At 40.5% G+C, this 13320-nt stretch overlaps 1 protein-coding gene across 19 annotated transcripts in view; it reads left to right on the top strand.

Annotated features, from left to right (window-relative positions):
* Positions 1–13320, top strand: part of TNRC6B (trinucleotide repeat containing adaptor 6B) — a 149214-nt gene that overhangs the window by 50924 nt on the left and 84970 nt on the right. The window contains exon 1 of one of the 19 annotated variants that reach the window (XM_074871089.1): positions 6782–7005. The exons of the other annotated variants lie outside the window; for them this stretch is intronic. Coding sequence (XP_074727190.1) covers positions 7001–7005 — 5 coding nt within the window. The 5' untranslated portion in view covers positions 6782–7000. Of the gene's footprint in view, positions 1–6781; positions 7006–13320 lie in introns of those variants that run through there. 19 annotated transcript variants of the gene reach the window in all.

Here is a 13320-nt window from a genome sequence, read left to right as displayed (position 1 = left end):
AATAATATCTTTCCACTGGCATAGATAGAATTGCATAAAACAGATAAACTTTTCCTATTTCATTGATGTTTTGGCAGTTCATAGGATTTTAGAAGCTGAAGAGGGAGACCAGTTAGGATAGGATTATAGTCTCCAAAATCAAGAAGCTTCTGAGATTATAGTACAGAGCAGGTTAACCAAAATCTAAGAGTACTAATTTGCACAAATTCCCATGCATGTTATGTTACTGGAAAGTACTCATTTAATTTTCAAGGTTAATGGGTATAAAAACTTGTTCAACATTTAGAGGGAGGACTTGATTGAATGGGAGAAGATGTTTGGGATCAATTCTTTCAGTTCCTTGAGTAGTTAAGTCTCATGCAATTGTTTTCCATGTCTGTATCTTTCCTAACTAAGTTTGGAGTCTCTTGTCTGGTTTTGGTCAAGTGAGGCACAGGAGTAAGAAATTCTAATACAGTTGTAACTACCAATATGTTAAACTTCAGCAACATGCCTGAAGGAGAGACCAAAATTAATTTTCCCACTAAAAGGGCGGCTTCAGGACAAAATAAAATATTATCTGTTCTGGTTATGTCTGTTACCTAATCATCTGTCATGTGTGTTTTGGGATTAGCTGCAGCATATGCTATTTCTTTTACCCAGGTACTGAAAGAGGTGAAAAAATGTTACAGGAAGAGGGCTGCATAGGGGCTCAATACACTGGTAGAGCCTTGGCATCAAAGAAGTGGTGGCAGGAAGCTGGGATTAGTGCAGTAGGGGTTCGGTGTGATGGAGATTCATAGGAAATGAGCTTTCAGTTCTGTTGTTCATGGAACAACTTTGTTAAAAGGCAGCTAGAAAGCTTCACCTTTCTCCAGTTTGGAAAGGGCATTTGAGGAGATTAAAGAAGTGGAGGCATAGGGATGGATTATTTATAGGCTGTTTGAGGAAAAATTAAGTGGAAAAGTGGGTGTTTGCAGAGTTTGAATGAAGTTTTCCTTCTGACTTGTTACCTTTCTGTGAGGACTTCACTAATGTATAGGGTCAGAATTTGGCTTGGCTTCGAAGGCATGTATAGTTCTTAAACTTCATATGCTGTCAAGTTCTCAGGCCTTGTATTCTTTCTTTTGTCCATGGCAAGATAAAAATGAGATCTGAGCTTTAGTATGGCTCCAGTGCACTGTTGCAATATAAGCCGGGCCCAAAGAGTTGTGGTGAATGGAGTTAAATCCAGTTGGCAGGTGGTCACGAGTGGTGTCCCCCAGGGCTTGGTTTTGGGGCCACTCCTGTTTAACATCTTTAGTGATGATCTAGACGAGGGGATCGAGTGCACCCTCAGTAAGTTTGCAGATGACACCAAGTTGGGTGGGAGTGTTGATCTGCTCGAGGGTAGGGAGGCTCTGCAGAGAGACCTGGACAGGCTGGAGCGATGGGCTAAGGCCAACTGGAGGAGTTTCAATAAGGCCAAATGCCGGGTGCTGCACTTTGGCCACAACAACCCCCAGCAGCGCTACAGGCTTGGGGAGGAGTGGCTGGAGAGCTGCCAGTCAGAGAGGGACCTGGGGGTGTTGATTGATAGCCGGCTGAACATGAGCCAGCAGTGTGCCCAGGTGGCCAAGAAGGCCAATGGTATCCTGGCTTGTATCAGAAATAGCGTGGCCAGCAGGGACAGGGAAGTGATCTTACCCCTGTACTCGGCACTGGTGAGGCCGCACCTCAATTACTGTGTTCAGTTTTGGGCCCCTCACTACAAAAAGGACATTGAATTACTCGAGTGTGTCCAGAGAAGGGCAACGAAGCTGGTGCAGGGTCTGGAGCACATGTGGTACGAGGAGCGGCTGAGGGAACTGGGGTTGTTTAGTCTGGAGAAGAGGAGGCTGAGGGGAGACCTCATCGCCCTCTACAGCTACCTGAAAGGAGGTTGCAGAGAACTGGGGATGAGCCTCTTTAACCAAGTAACAAGCGATAGGACAAAAGGTAATAGCCTCAAATTGTGCCAGGGAAGGTTTAGACTGGATATTAGGAAGCATTTCTTTACAGAACGGGTTGTTAGGTGTTGGAATGGGCTGCCCAGGGAGGTGGTGGAGTCCCCATCCCTGGAGGTGTTTAAGAATAGAGTTGACATAGCAGTGAGGGATATGGTGTAGTTGGGAACTGTCAGTGTTGGGTTAATGGTTGGACTGGATGATCTTCAAGGTCTTTCCCAACCTAGATGATTCTGTGATTCTGTGAAGTTTTGAATAGTAATGATGGTATGCTCCATTCCTAAATTGTGTTGATAGGTGCCTTTGTGTAAGGAATGCAAGAGCTGTTGTAACCTTTTCAGAAACTGAGCAAGCTTTTCCTTTGTGGGATGCTTTTTGTCATGATACTTTTCTTTGAAGAAAGAGTTTACATTATACTCTTGGTTACTATAGTTAATATCCTCTGCCAGCACTGTTTTCATAATTCTGCTGTGTAAAATGTCTCACTACTCACTAAATGTGAAAGGTGGTGGTGAGGAACCCCAAAACAAAACCCTAGTTTTTCCTTAGGAATGAGTATTTTGTCCTTGAAGAATGCTTGAACATTTTGAAGTTTTGCGCTCCTGCAGGAGAGGTCATTTGTCTTGCGCAGTGGCTTGTGTGCAATTGCTGTGAAGACTTAAAAAGCATGTTGGTACAGCTAGATTTAGCTATCGTCTTCACTTTTCAGAAGTGTTGGGCATTCAGCATCTCTGTACAGAGAAAAGAATTTAAAAGTGATATGAGCTATCCCTTATCCAGGACTGAGGTGACTGTGTCAAGTTCCTAGTTGTTACCAAGTCTAGGAAAGAAGATGCTTTGAACTCCTGGTTTTAACCTTAAATCTTTTTAATTGTTCTCTTGAAATAAATCATATGGCAGTTGTTAGAGCACACACAGAATAGTTAAAACTCTTAATTCTGTTCCTTAATTTAAGGGGTTCTCTGCTTGCTTTTTATTATTAAAAATTTTGTAACTGTGTAACCTAGCCTCACATACATGTCCCCCTACCTTAAGAGTTACGCTTTTCACTTCATCTCGGGCAAGACAAAGGGACCTTTCTGATGCCTGTTAATTTAAGGAGGTGTGCTTGCTGGGATTGTAATCCAGGTCAGTTGGTCCACTGGTGACTGGTCAGGGAGCTGGGGAGGAATTGGCCTCCAGTTATCTTGTATCTGTTACCACATCCTCCCTTCTGGGGTTGGGAGAGGGAGGTCTAGGGAAATCTAGCTGATGAGCTGTAGTAGGACAGAGGGCATGTATGCTTCAGTTCACTTTGGCAAAAAAGTCTGCCTTTTTGCCTCTTATACTGCAGGAAGCAAATTCTTCACCAGCAGGAGAAAGAACAGTTGGTGAGAAGGCATTCATGCTATGAGAAACTTGTTAATATTTGAGGTTTCTGCTGAGGAATTGTATTGGGAGGAGCTGGATTAACTTTTTCACTTTCATAGTATCAGCTATGAAGAACTTTCTATGGGAGAAAAATAAGTCTTAAATTTCTTGCCACATGTGTATGGGCAATGTAGAAAGCCCAGTGGGTGGAGTCCAGTGTTGTAGGATGGCAAGGACACAGCCTTCAAAGAAAGATATGGCATCACACTGTAGGACCCTGAGCCCAAACAAAATGCCAACTCGTGATACAAGGAGTTTTGCATAAGGACTGGATGAACTTGAATCCTTTCAAAACTGAGTAAAGATCTACAGGTCAGACAGACCAGCTGTCCTTTTTGAGATAACTGGAGGGTACAGTGGATGATACCTCAGTTTGTCTAGTGGACACTGGAGCATGCCTGTGTACGTAATGTTGAAGCCTAATTTACTGATTCTTATCAAAAGGTCATCATAAAGCATGGAGCTGTTATTAGAGCCACAATGCAGCTTAATATGAATTAAAAAAACCCACTCCTGCCTCAGTTGAGATACGAGCACAGAGAATCCATGATTGTAAGCGTCTCTCTTAATGTGCGTGTGTATGTCTGCTCACACTGCATACTGTCCTCATAGGAGCACTGTGAAGCTTCATTAAAGTTTTTAAAGTGCTTTATGATCCTCAGATGGAAGGTGCTCAGAAATGAAGTGTTTGTAATCAGATAAGTTAGTAGCACATAACAAGGATATAACCTATTAACACTAGCTATTACAGCCCTGTTAGCATCAGAAAGCTTAATGGTTAGGTTTTAAAGTGCAATTGCCCTCTGAAAAGGGATGTGCATATTTTGTATATGCTGTGTATTTTTGTGCTCTACTCCATTGTTTTCTGAACTACTGTGCTGCTGCTTCTTCCACAGTTTTGGTTGGGATTATGCTGCATCAAAATAGCAACACCCCCCACCCATCCAGACCAACCAACCAAAAAAAAACCAAAACAACAAAACAAACCAAAACTTTTTGTTAGCCGTCTTAACCAATATGCCAACAGGAATAGATAATGAATGAGGTATGTTTCAGTTGGTAACTTAGTTGAAAAAAAAAATCAACTAAAGCATTTATTTCATTTATTTTTATATTAAAATAGGGATTTTGAAGTTGCTTCCAAATAACATTTTGAAGGAGACAAAACATCGGTAACTTTTACTTTGTCAAGTGGAGTCTGTGGTCCTTTATGGAAGACAGACTAGTCAAGGTAAACCTAGGCCCATAGCCCATACATTTTTAACAGAATGCTAAATAACCCCAGATGTTTTATCCATGCCACAGTTATTTAAAAATTGCCCATACTGGCCTCTCTATTTTTTGTTTACCGATTATTTGCTTGTCCCTCCAAAAAAATTCTGATTAAAAAAGCTTTGTGAATAGAACACTGAGAAAGTGAAATTTTATAGTGGTGATTTACTTGATACACAGAAACTCAAGTGAGTGCTGGGTGCTTAAAGATCACCGTATTATCAACTCCTTGAAGTAGAAGCTTCCAGGACTTAAAAGTGGAGACCTGGCAAGCCCTACTGAAGTTAAGAGGATTTATAAGTCTGAGTAAAACATTTTGGCTTTTCAGAGGGAGTAAAATTATCTGTAGCTTAGTGGGTACTGTCATAGTCAGTGTGAAAATGTGTAGAACATACAGCTGCAATACTTAATTTTTCAGAAGGGGGATAGCTGTTTCATAAATATACTTATATATTTGCTTTTACGAAACTTTGTGTAAATCAGATGCTTAGCAGTTGGTTTGGATTTTGTCTTTAGATATTCAGAGCAATTGTGGTGTTCTCTTCGGGTCTCGCCACAAATAAGAATGTTCCCTGAGATTTCACTACATTTCCTAAATTGCCATGTTTGGATTAGCCCTGCCACAAAGCATGGCAAGCTGTTACATCCAGCGGGCCGATTCTCTGCTCTGGTTTAGGTAGAGCAACCACAATAGCTAGCATCTAACTGCTTTTATTTCATTAAGTACCTGTAAATGCAACAGGCATTAGCTATTTCCAGAGTTTCATGAGCCTTCAGAGATAGGTGTAGGGGTGGTTGCAGTGCAGGCTGTAGTCCTGCTGAAGAAATCCCCTCTGGGGGAATCCCCATTCAAGCTTTCTGTACTTTACCATGAGGGTAGTAAGAGCAAAGTGTGTCAAAACCTGAGCCATATTAGTTATTCATAGCCTCCTGATGATTTTTTTTTAAACAATGTTTAGCCAATAACTTAAGTAGTATGATAATATACAGTAACGATTTTTATTCATATTCATAAGATGTGCAGCTTCTGCCCCCCTGAAATTAATTCCTATGGTGTGCCCTCCCTCAAGTTCAGTTCATTCTGTGGTGGTTTTTCACTGCTTGTGTGGTCTGGTTTACTTTCAACATAGTTATAGTTCAAAACTACAGAATTAAAAACGTGTATTTTAAGGGTTCAATCCTGAGGGTGCTCCCGTGAGCTTCCCAAGCTGCTGTCAGTTATGGGATGGGGCACGGTTCCGTTCCATACTCAGTTTGAGCATTTGCTACCTGTGTTGGGCTGACTCGGGAGCAAGTCTCCTCGTAGCAGGATCATACTCACGTTACCATATTCTATTTCTGAACTATGTGCCTTTCTGTTTCAGCACATTCAAGGTAATGTCTGGAAACATCCTGCAGATTTCTTTTATGTTGCAACATGTTGCGATTCTCTTTCAAATGTTGGAGCATTTATCTATGGCAATTGTCGGAAGAGACTATCAAGTATCTGCTTAACGATTGAGTTGCAGCCTGAGACTGAAAACAGTCAAGGCAGTAGGAGAGACCGAGTTTGCTCAGCTCTCCTGCAGGTGTTCCTGCCCCTGAACCTGGATTTCAGGTTGATATGTTCATGTCGTGTAGACAGTCCGATTACAGACTGAATTAATTGCAGACTGAAGTTCTTCTTGTCCTTGAATCAGGATGGGGCAGTACTTAAATGTGGTTTGCTCTCGAGGTAAGCGCTAGGGGTCATGTGTCCCCCGGTGCACCGCAGAAGAGTGCGTGTGGCTAGTGGGACTTACACATTCCATCATTCACCGTTTATTGGCTCTGCAACCTTAATGTAGAATTAGCATAATTGGTTGCTTGCTTTTTAGCTAGTTTTAAAGAGGAAGGCTCCAGCTGAGTTGCTCTCCATCTTCTCACGGCTCACCTATTTTACCCTTTCTGTGTATTGCCTCTGCGTGATGAACGGGGAAGGAGCAAGCGGGTGGAGAGCGCGTTAGAGCGGCGTTGCTCGGCGGGGAGAAGTTGGCCCCCGCTGCAGGCGGGCGCTGTCCCTTTAAGGCGGGAAGTAGGCCGGCCCCGTCTGGTGATTGACAGCCTGTGTGGAGTCACATGACGTGCCTCTATTTGAAGGTCACAAAAAAGCTTCTTCCTTTAGAGAGAGCAAGAGGGAGAGAGAGGGAGGGAGAGAGAGGGAGAGTGAGTGAGGGAGTTCAAGCCAAAATGGCCGACAGAGTCTCTGCTGGTTTCTGAACATTTGAAATAAAAACAAAAAACGAAACAAACACAAAATCATTTTTGGATCTTTTTTCATTTCCATTTCTACCTTGTATGCCTCAACTCGCTGGATTTAAGCACTGCTGCACTTTATGAGGTTAGTGGTATATTTATATTTTATTATTGTTTTTACCTATCAGATTTTGAAGAGCCTGAGCTGACCGTTTTCATCCTTGGTTTTGCAGAGGTGCTTTTTCTAACACGGATACTTGCTTCAGATGTTGTCTGGTTTTATGCGTAAAGCACTTTTAGAGGATTTTTAGGGCTTTTTTAGAAGGAGGTCTCCGTGGAAGTGTATTGTGGATTTTGAAGAAATTTGTAATTTAAAACACTTAGGCAAATTACAGACGATCGTTTGTATTTTCCAAGGTGGTGAAGTACGAGATAGTACTGAAAATCCTGTTTTATTTAAATAGAGGCTTCTTAAACAGTGATTTCTTCCCCACAGCACCCCAAGCTCTTAAATCTGCTGCAAAAATTTGCATATATAAAAATGGGTTTGCATTTTTTTCTGCTGCTGGGTCCGACGAGGGACAGATGGGGAAGTGTTCTCACCGGGCTATCCTTCCCAGGGAGAAAGGAAACAAACCCTACCATCGCGCACCCAAACACTTGCAGTGCTGGGAGCGGGCGGGGAGGCCGGGGGCGAGGGGACTCCCGCGCCGGCCCACCCCGGCAGCCCAGGGCGCCCACGGCGGCCGCCGGCTCCTGCGCGGGCTCGGGCTGCCGCGCCGCTCCCCCTCCCCCCGCCGGGGCGGCCGGATCGGCGGTTTCGGCCGTCGTTGGGACCGAATGGTCCTGCCCCATAAACATGGCATCGGGAGTTAAAGCGAGCCGGTCGTGCTAGGTAGTGCCGGCTTTAAAATGGTCTTGCCGTGCCCAGTTGCCCAGCAGTAAGGGGACCCTCTCTGCTTAACGGGTCTGGCGACTGATAAAATGTGGGGTAGATATTTAGGAATGCACGCTTGCAAATGCAAGATGCTGGGTGCTACCGTGATGTTTGGTAGACTTCTGCTCCGTATTCTTTATAAAACGGGTATTCGTCTGCATGGTAGTAAATGTAGCTAAAAAGCTGTGTTTTCTCGCTTTTTTTCCCCATCTTCTATGTTACTAAAATTTAAATCCAAGTTATTTTTGCATCTCCCTCCAGAACCAAGCAGAAAATTAAAGGGAAATAGCTGAAGCTTGCTCTCTGAGAATAGGCACCTCCTCCTGCATTGTAAGAGTGTGATGTAATGCTCCTTTCTGTGAGGTTAAATGAAAGAATTTCTCTGTGGTGGTATACATTATTCTTCACCCCTTCCTCATAGACCTTGTACTGTGATATTTTTTGTAGCTGGATATTTAAGCAGCAGATAATTACGCAAATAATCATGTGAATGTACTTTCAGATTGCAGTGTATGTGTGCATTGATTATGGTTAGCAGGTCAAATTTGTAAATCTACAAGGTGGGTCATATTTTATATTTCTTTGTAGTCTTACATCCATACAGTTAAGTACAAATGGAGGAGACAGATTTGTGTATGTTTACTGTAAATGTATCTGGCTGTCCTCATTATACTCTTGTAGTATATATCTGGGCTTTTTTTCTCCACTGGCTAGCAAATATTTGAAATAATTCTGTAGTGTATTAAGTTTCTCTTGGAAATTAAAGGTGTTATTTTAAATTAGAGCAAACCAATAAAAAAAACTCCACTCAACTTTGATACAGTGTATTGTGCTGATAATTTTGGTCTTACAAAGTTTAGTAGTAATGGATAACCCTGTTTGTATATGAAGTAATGCATCCTCCCTGTTCAGGGTTAATGAACTTATTAGATTCCACCCTCATGTTATTGACATGTATCCGTGTGGGGGAATATTACAGAAATGTTCTGTGTCTTTCACCTGATGCACCCTGATGGCTTTTGTTTAGTCAAAGCCTTCTTGGGCTTAGTGGAGATCTTGAAGTAGCCAGAATATAGTGAATGTACCTGTTGATTGACAAACTTAATTAGTTATTAGAACTGTTTTCAAATGCAATGTAGAGTAGTAGTGTTCTCAGATTTGGTACTGACTGGACTAAAACATCAATTATGTAGTTTATGTCATAATTGCTGTAGCACAGGATGGCTGAACTGAAGAAGGAACAAAAACGTAAATTTTGTCCTGAGTTGGCAACGTTGTAGGACGTAGCCTTCCCAGAATCTGCGCTTGAGAAAAGTGCCTGCCTTTCCTGTGTGTATTTTTGCCTTCATGTGTTACTGTCTATGTGACACACTTCCAAATTGTATAAATGTTAATATAGCTTGATTGTTAGGAAGATGGAATACAGGATATTTTATAACTGCAACTGCTCATAGCTATAGAAGCTGTCGTGGATCAGAAGAAAAGCAACTATTGAGAATAATAGAACTTATTCCAGTACGGAGTCTGTCAGACACTTAAGTAGATTTGCAAGACAGTACACTGTGAATAGGAAGGACCAATTAAAATAATTCCTCATATAAATATGTCTTTGACCCATCAAATCTTAGTGCAGGGTGTGTTGAGGACTCTGCAGCCTGTGAAATCCTAGGATTTTAAGTGCGAGCCTGGGCAATTCTCAATACTATTTGCATTCAGTATGTTCCTGCAGCACAAAGGGAACAAAACACTTAAAATCGTTTTGAGAGACCTGACTCGAGTTGTAATTTCTAGATAAATTTGAAGGTTGCAGAAGTGTTTGGGCGAGGGAGCCTTTTTTGCTTTGTTCGGTTTATAGTGATGACACTGGGTTCGGGAGCTTTATTTCATTTTTCTATTTGCATTTCTATGTCAGTTGTTATTGGTATCTACAGGAATCAGTCCCTTTCCAAAGCAGACTATTTTAGTAGGTTGAAAACTGCAGTGAAGTCTGAGTCAGCAGAGCCCCTGGAGTTTTTTTGCACTACATCTAAGAGATTCTTGAGAAATAATTGACAAGAAAAGCCTTATTACCATTGAGCTTCAATATACAGGAGCCAGCAGTTCTAGTGGGGGAAAAAAATTCAGGGAAAACAAGTGTCTGAAAAATCAGTACGCTTACTTTCAGCAGCTTTTTTTGGCCTCTTTCTCTCCTGCTGGGAAGGGAAAAAACCTCATAAGATCATATGGTCTTTGCTGGCTGGTTTCAGCTAAACCTAACCTTTTGAGACCTTTGTCTCTTACTAATAGATGGCTGAGTAGAGGAGAAAGCATCCAAATCTATAAATGAAGAAAAATCTATAAAATTAGTGCATTGTTGGAAGATAATTTTTATCAGTACCTTTCCTAGTACCCCTGCAAAAACTTTGTTTGCGGCTTGCACCTTGAAACAGAATTCTTTAATTCTAGATCTACTTTCCTTTTGGTGACCAGGATGGAAGGCGAGAAGTTTAATTTACAGTTTATTTTGAACAATGTTTGTTAGAATCTGCACATTTGGTATTCTCTTCAACTGGCACTTGTTTTATAACTGAAAAGCTTGAGCGTGTTTTGCTTTAATTGATTATGAAGAAACTTACCTCCTTTCTAAGAGCTGTTTCAGCTTAAGTATTGGTTTTCTATTTATATAGCTCAAGACAGGAAAAAGATGCATAGGATATTTAGCTCTAAAAAGCTATACTTCATGGGGAATCGGGTCTGGGTATCTGCGTTCTAGTTTTGTAACCTTCCTGAAAGTCTTGTAAAGGGTGGTGTGTAATGTCAGTGTGAAAGTAGGATGTCTTTTCACTTAGAAGAATCCTGCTGAGGAAGCTGGTTAGACTTTAAGTGGCTCAACTTTATTTAGCTATAATTAATTTGATAAACATGTAGACTTCAGTCTAGGTGAATTTATTGCTTCTCAAAGCAAGACAAGTTTATGTATTCAAGAAACAGCAGCTTTAGTTGCTAATATAACACTGGTATTTAGTTGGTATGATTTCAGAGATTGGTCAAACAGATGTCTGAAGTTGGGTGTCAAGATAACACTTTCTGGCCATTTCAGTGTTGAGGCCAAATGTGGAGACATCATGGAGGTAAAAAATAGTATATACTGAAAATACTTCTATTTTGTTTTAGTGATGGTGCCATAATTGTTTTGAAGGGTGTGGTGCCTTTCTGTATTTATGGTGAATTCCAGCTCCAGAGCGGTACATCTAGCACTTCTCATGTGCTTAAATTCTTCCGCTTAAATTCACGTGCTTAAATTCTTTCCCTGCTTAAATTCTTTTTCTCCTTTCTACATAGGCTTCCAACCCAAGAAGACAACAGTTTCTTTTTCATTTTTTTGTAGAGGACCACCATATAGTTTGGGAGCAGCATGAATGTAGGCAAACCCTGATATTTTTTTATATATGCAGTGCCATCAACACACTTCTGAAAGGAGTTTCAGAGGCTTTATGGATGTTGTAATTTCAACTGTTATTTTCCTGTCTGTATACAGTATGCTGCCATTATAGTTCAGGGCTGAAATGCTTTGGTGCTACTAGAATTACATATTTACAATAATTTCTGAAAGGTCACATTTTAAGAACTGGTTTATGTGATATTTGGATATTATAGTATGAGCAAATTGAAAGACAAACCTTGATCCTCTTTCAAGATATTGTACTTCCAGGACTACTTTTAATTAGCCCTGTTTAGTCATGTGGGAAAACAAAACAAGATATGAACCATGGAGTTTTTTTGGGTACCTAAGAGAAGATATATTAATAGAACATGAGATGATCTTTAAAAGCAGAACAAATCAAACAAATCAAAACAGCATGGAAAAATGTGTGCTAATACACCTGGAGGGGGGGAGTCTTGTTAAAAACCACATGTAGTAAGTATGAGAGCAGAGTACTGTTCCTTTCAGTGCTGTGATTTGTGTCTGAACTTAATTAAATGGATGCTTGTATATGTTAGGCAGAGAAAATTATCTAAAAGTACTTCAATATTGATAGGTGGGAAAATGCTTAAAAGTACAAGGCTCATGTATTAATACAAATTTATGTTAAATTGAGACTTCTAGAAGTAAAACGTAGCCTTGGTATTTACTACAACAACAAAACCGAAACAAAGCATCAAGATACAACTGCGTTTAATTTCATACCAGCAGGGGAGTGCTTCTCTTTTTAGGATAGTGCTTCTGAGGCCTTAACTTCAGAGTGTTTTCATCAGTAGGGGAGGTCAACAAATTTTGAGGTAGCTCAAATAAGAGCAGTGAAACATAATAGAAGGAGGTAGTCTAGCAAAAAAACACTTCAGCTTTTTTGTCTTTATTTTTATAGATACATGCATTCTCTGCAAATGAATAAGCAGTTGCTTAATTTGTGTTGGAAGAGCATTATTTTGACACTTGAGCTCCATCATAGTTGAGTGTGCTTTGAACAGGATAGTTACTTCAGTAACTGAAAAGCAGAAAGGCACAAATATTTTTAAATTAAGGTGGCCATTCTTTTAATTTCTTAAGAGTCCAAAACCCCGCTGTGCACGCTTAAATTGTGAAATAAGGGGAGGGTGCTTATCTTTCCTGGTGTTCTTAGTAGATGCAGTTAGGGCTTCCTGAAGTAAAGATACGGGTATAGCAGCTGAACCCAAAAACTGATTTGAACTTGAGCAGAACATTGTCTTAATTTCTGAATCAGAGAAGCATTTTTTAGAAAAATAAAAGAATGGAAAAGTTACTTCTAGTATTCTTAGTATTTTTTTTCTTAAGCACAGCATTTGTTAAACAGCACAATCATAAGATACCATCCATCTGTAATTATACTGGGCACAACCTCTGTGTACATGAGAACATGCGAAACTTCAGCTGCAGTGAGACTACCAGAATTCTTTTTTTTTTTTTTTAGCATGTACTCACCATGCCCTTTTTGAGCTTTTTGGGCTAGTTGACCTATATGAAAACAGGAAAGGTTAAATATATATTCTGTTAATGCCACTTAACCATTAATTAGAGTTGAGCTTAGTTGTTCCATTTTTCATTTGCTCTGTGGCAAATATACACAGATGTGTTGTCATCATGGCTCAGTCTACATTTGTGAACTTGGTTACACCTGAGCCATCCAGTTCTCCAGGATGCAGTGTCCTGTGTCACTTAAACCTTCCTTAAAATAAGTCTTCCATGTTTCTTCCACTTTTTGCCCCGGTTTAAATTATACTGCTTGTAGTAGAAGACATTGCAACTTTAATATTAGAGTCCTAATGTAGCAGCATTCTTGTTCTTGTTGCAGCTTCTGTATTAGCATTTATATTTTTAATTGTATATAATTTCAGTTAAGCAATCATGTGAGATTCAGGGTCTAATTTAAAACACATGGTTCTAATTCTGTGTTGATACTCTAGATATACTTGTCTACAAAACAGCTTTCTTTGGCAAGAGGGTGTCTACTACTGAGAACTTCATCAACTAAAGTGAGACTGATACATTCTGATACGTCACTTTGCCAGCTAAATATATAGCGT

Source organism: Strix uralensis, chromosome 5, assembly GCF_047716275.1.
Source record: "Strix uralensis isolate ZFMK-TIS-50842 chromosome 5, bStrUra1, whole genome shotgun sequence".
Lineage (NCBI taxonomy): Eukaryota > Metazoa > Chordata > Aves > Strigiformes > Strigidae > Strix > Strix uralensis.
Note: the sequence above shows the minus strand (reverse complement) of the source record. Positions and strands in the feature narration are given on the sequence as shown.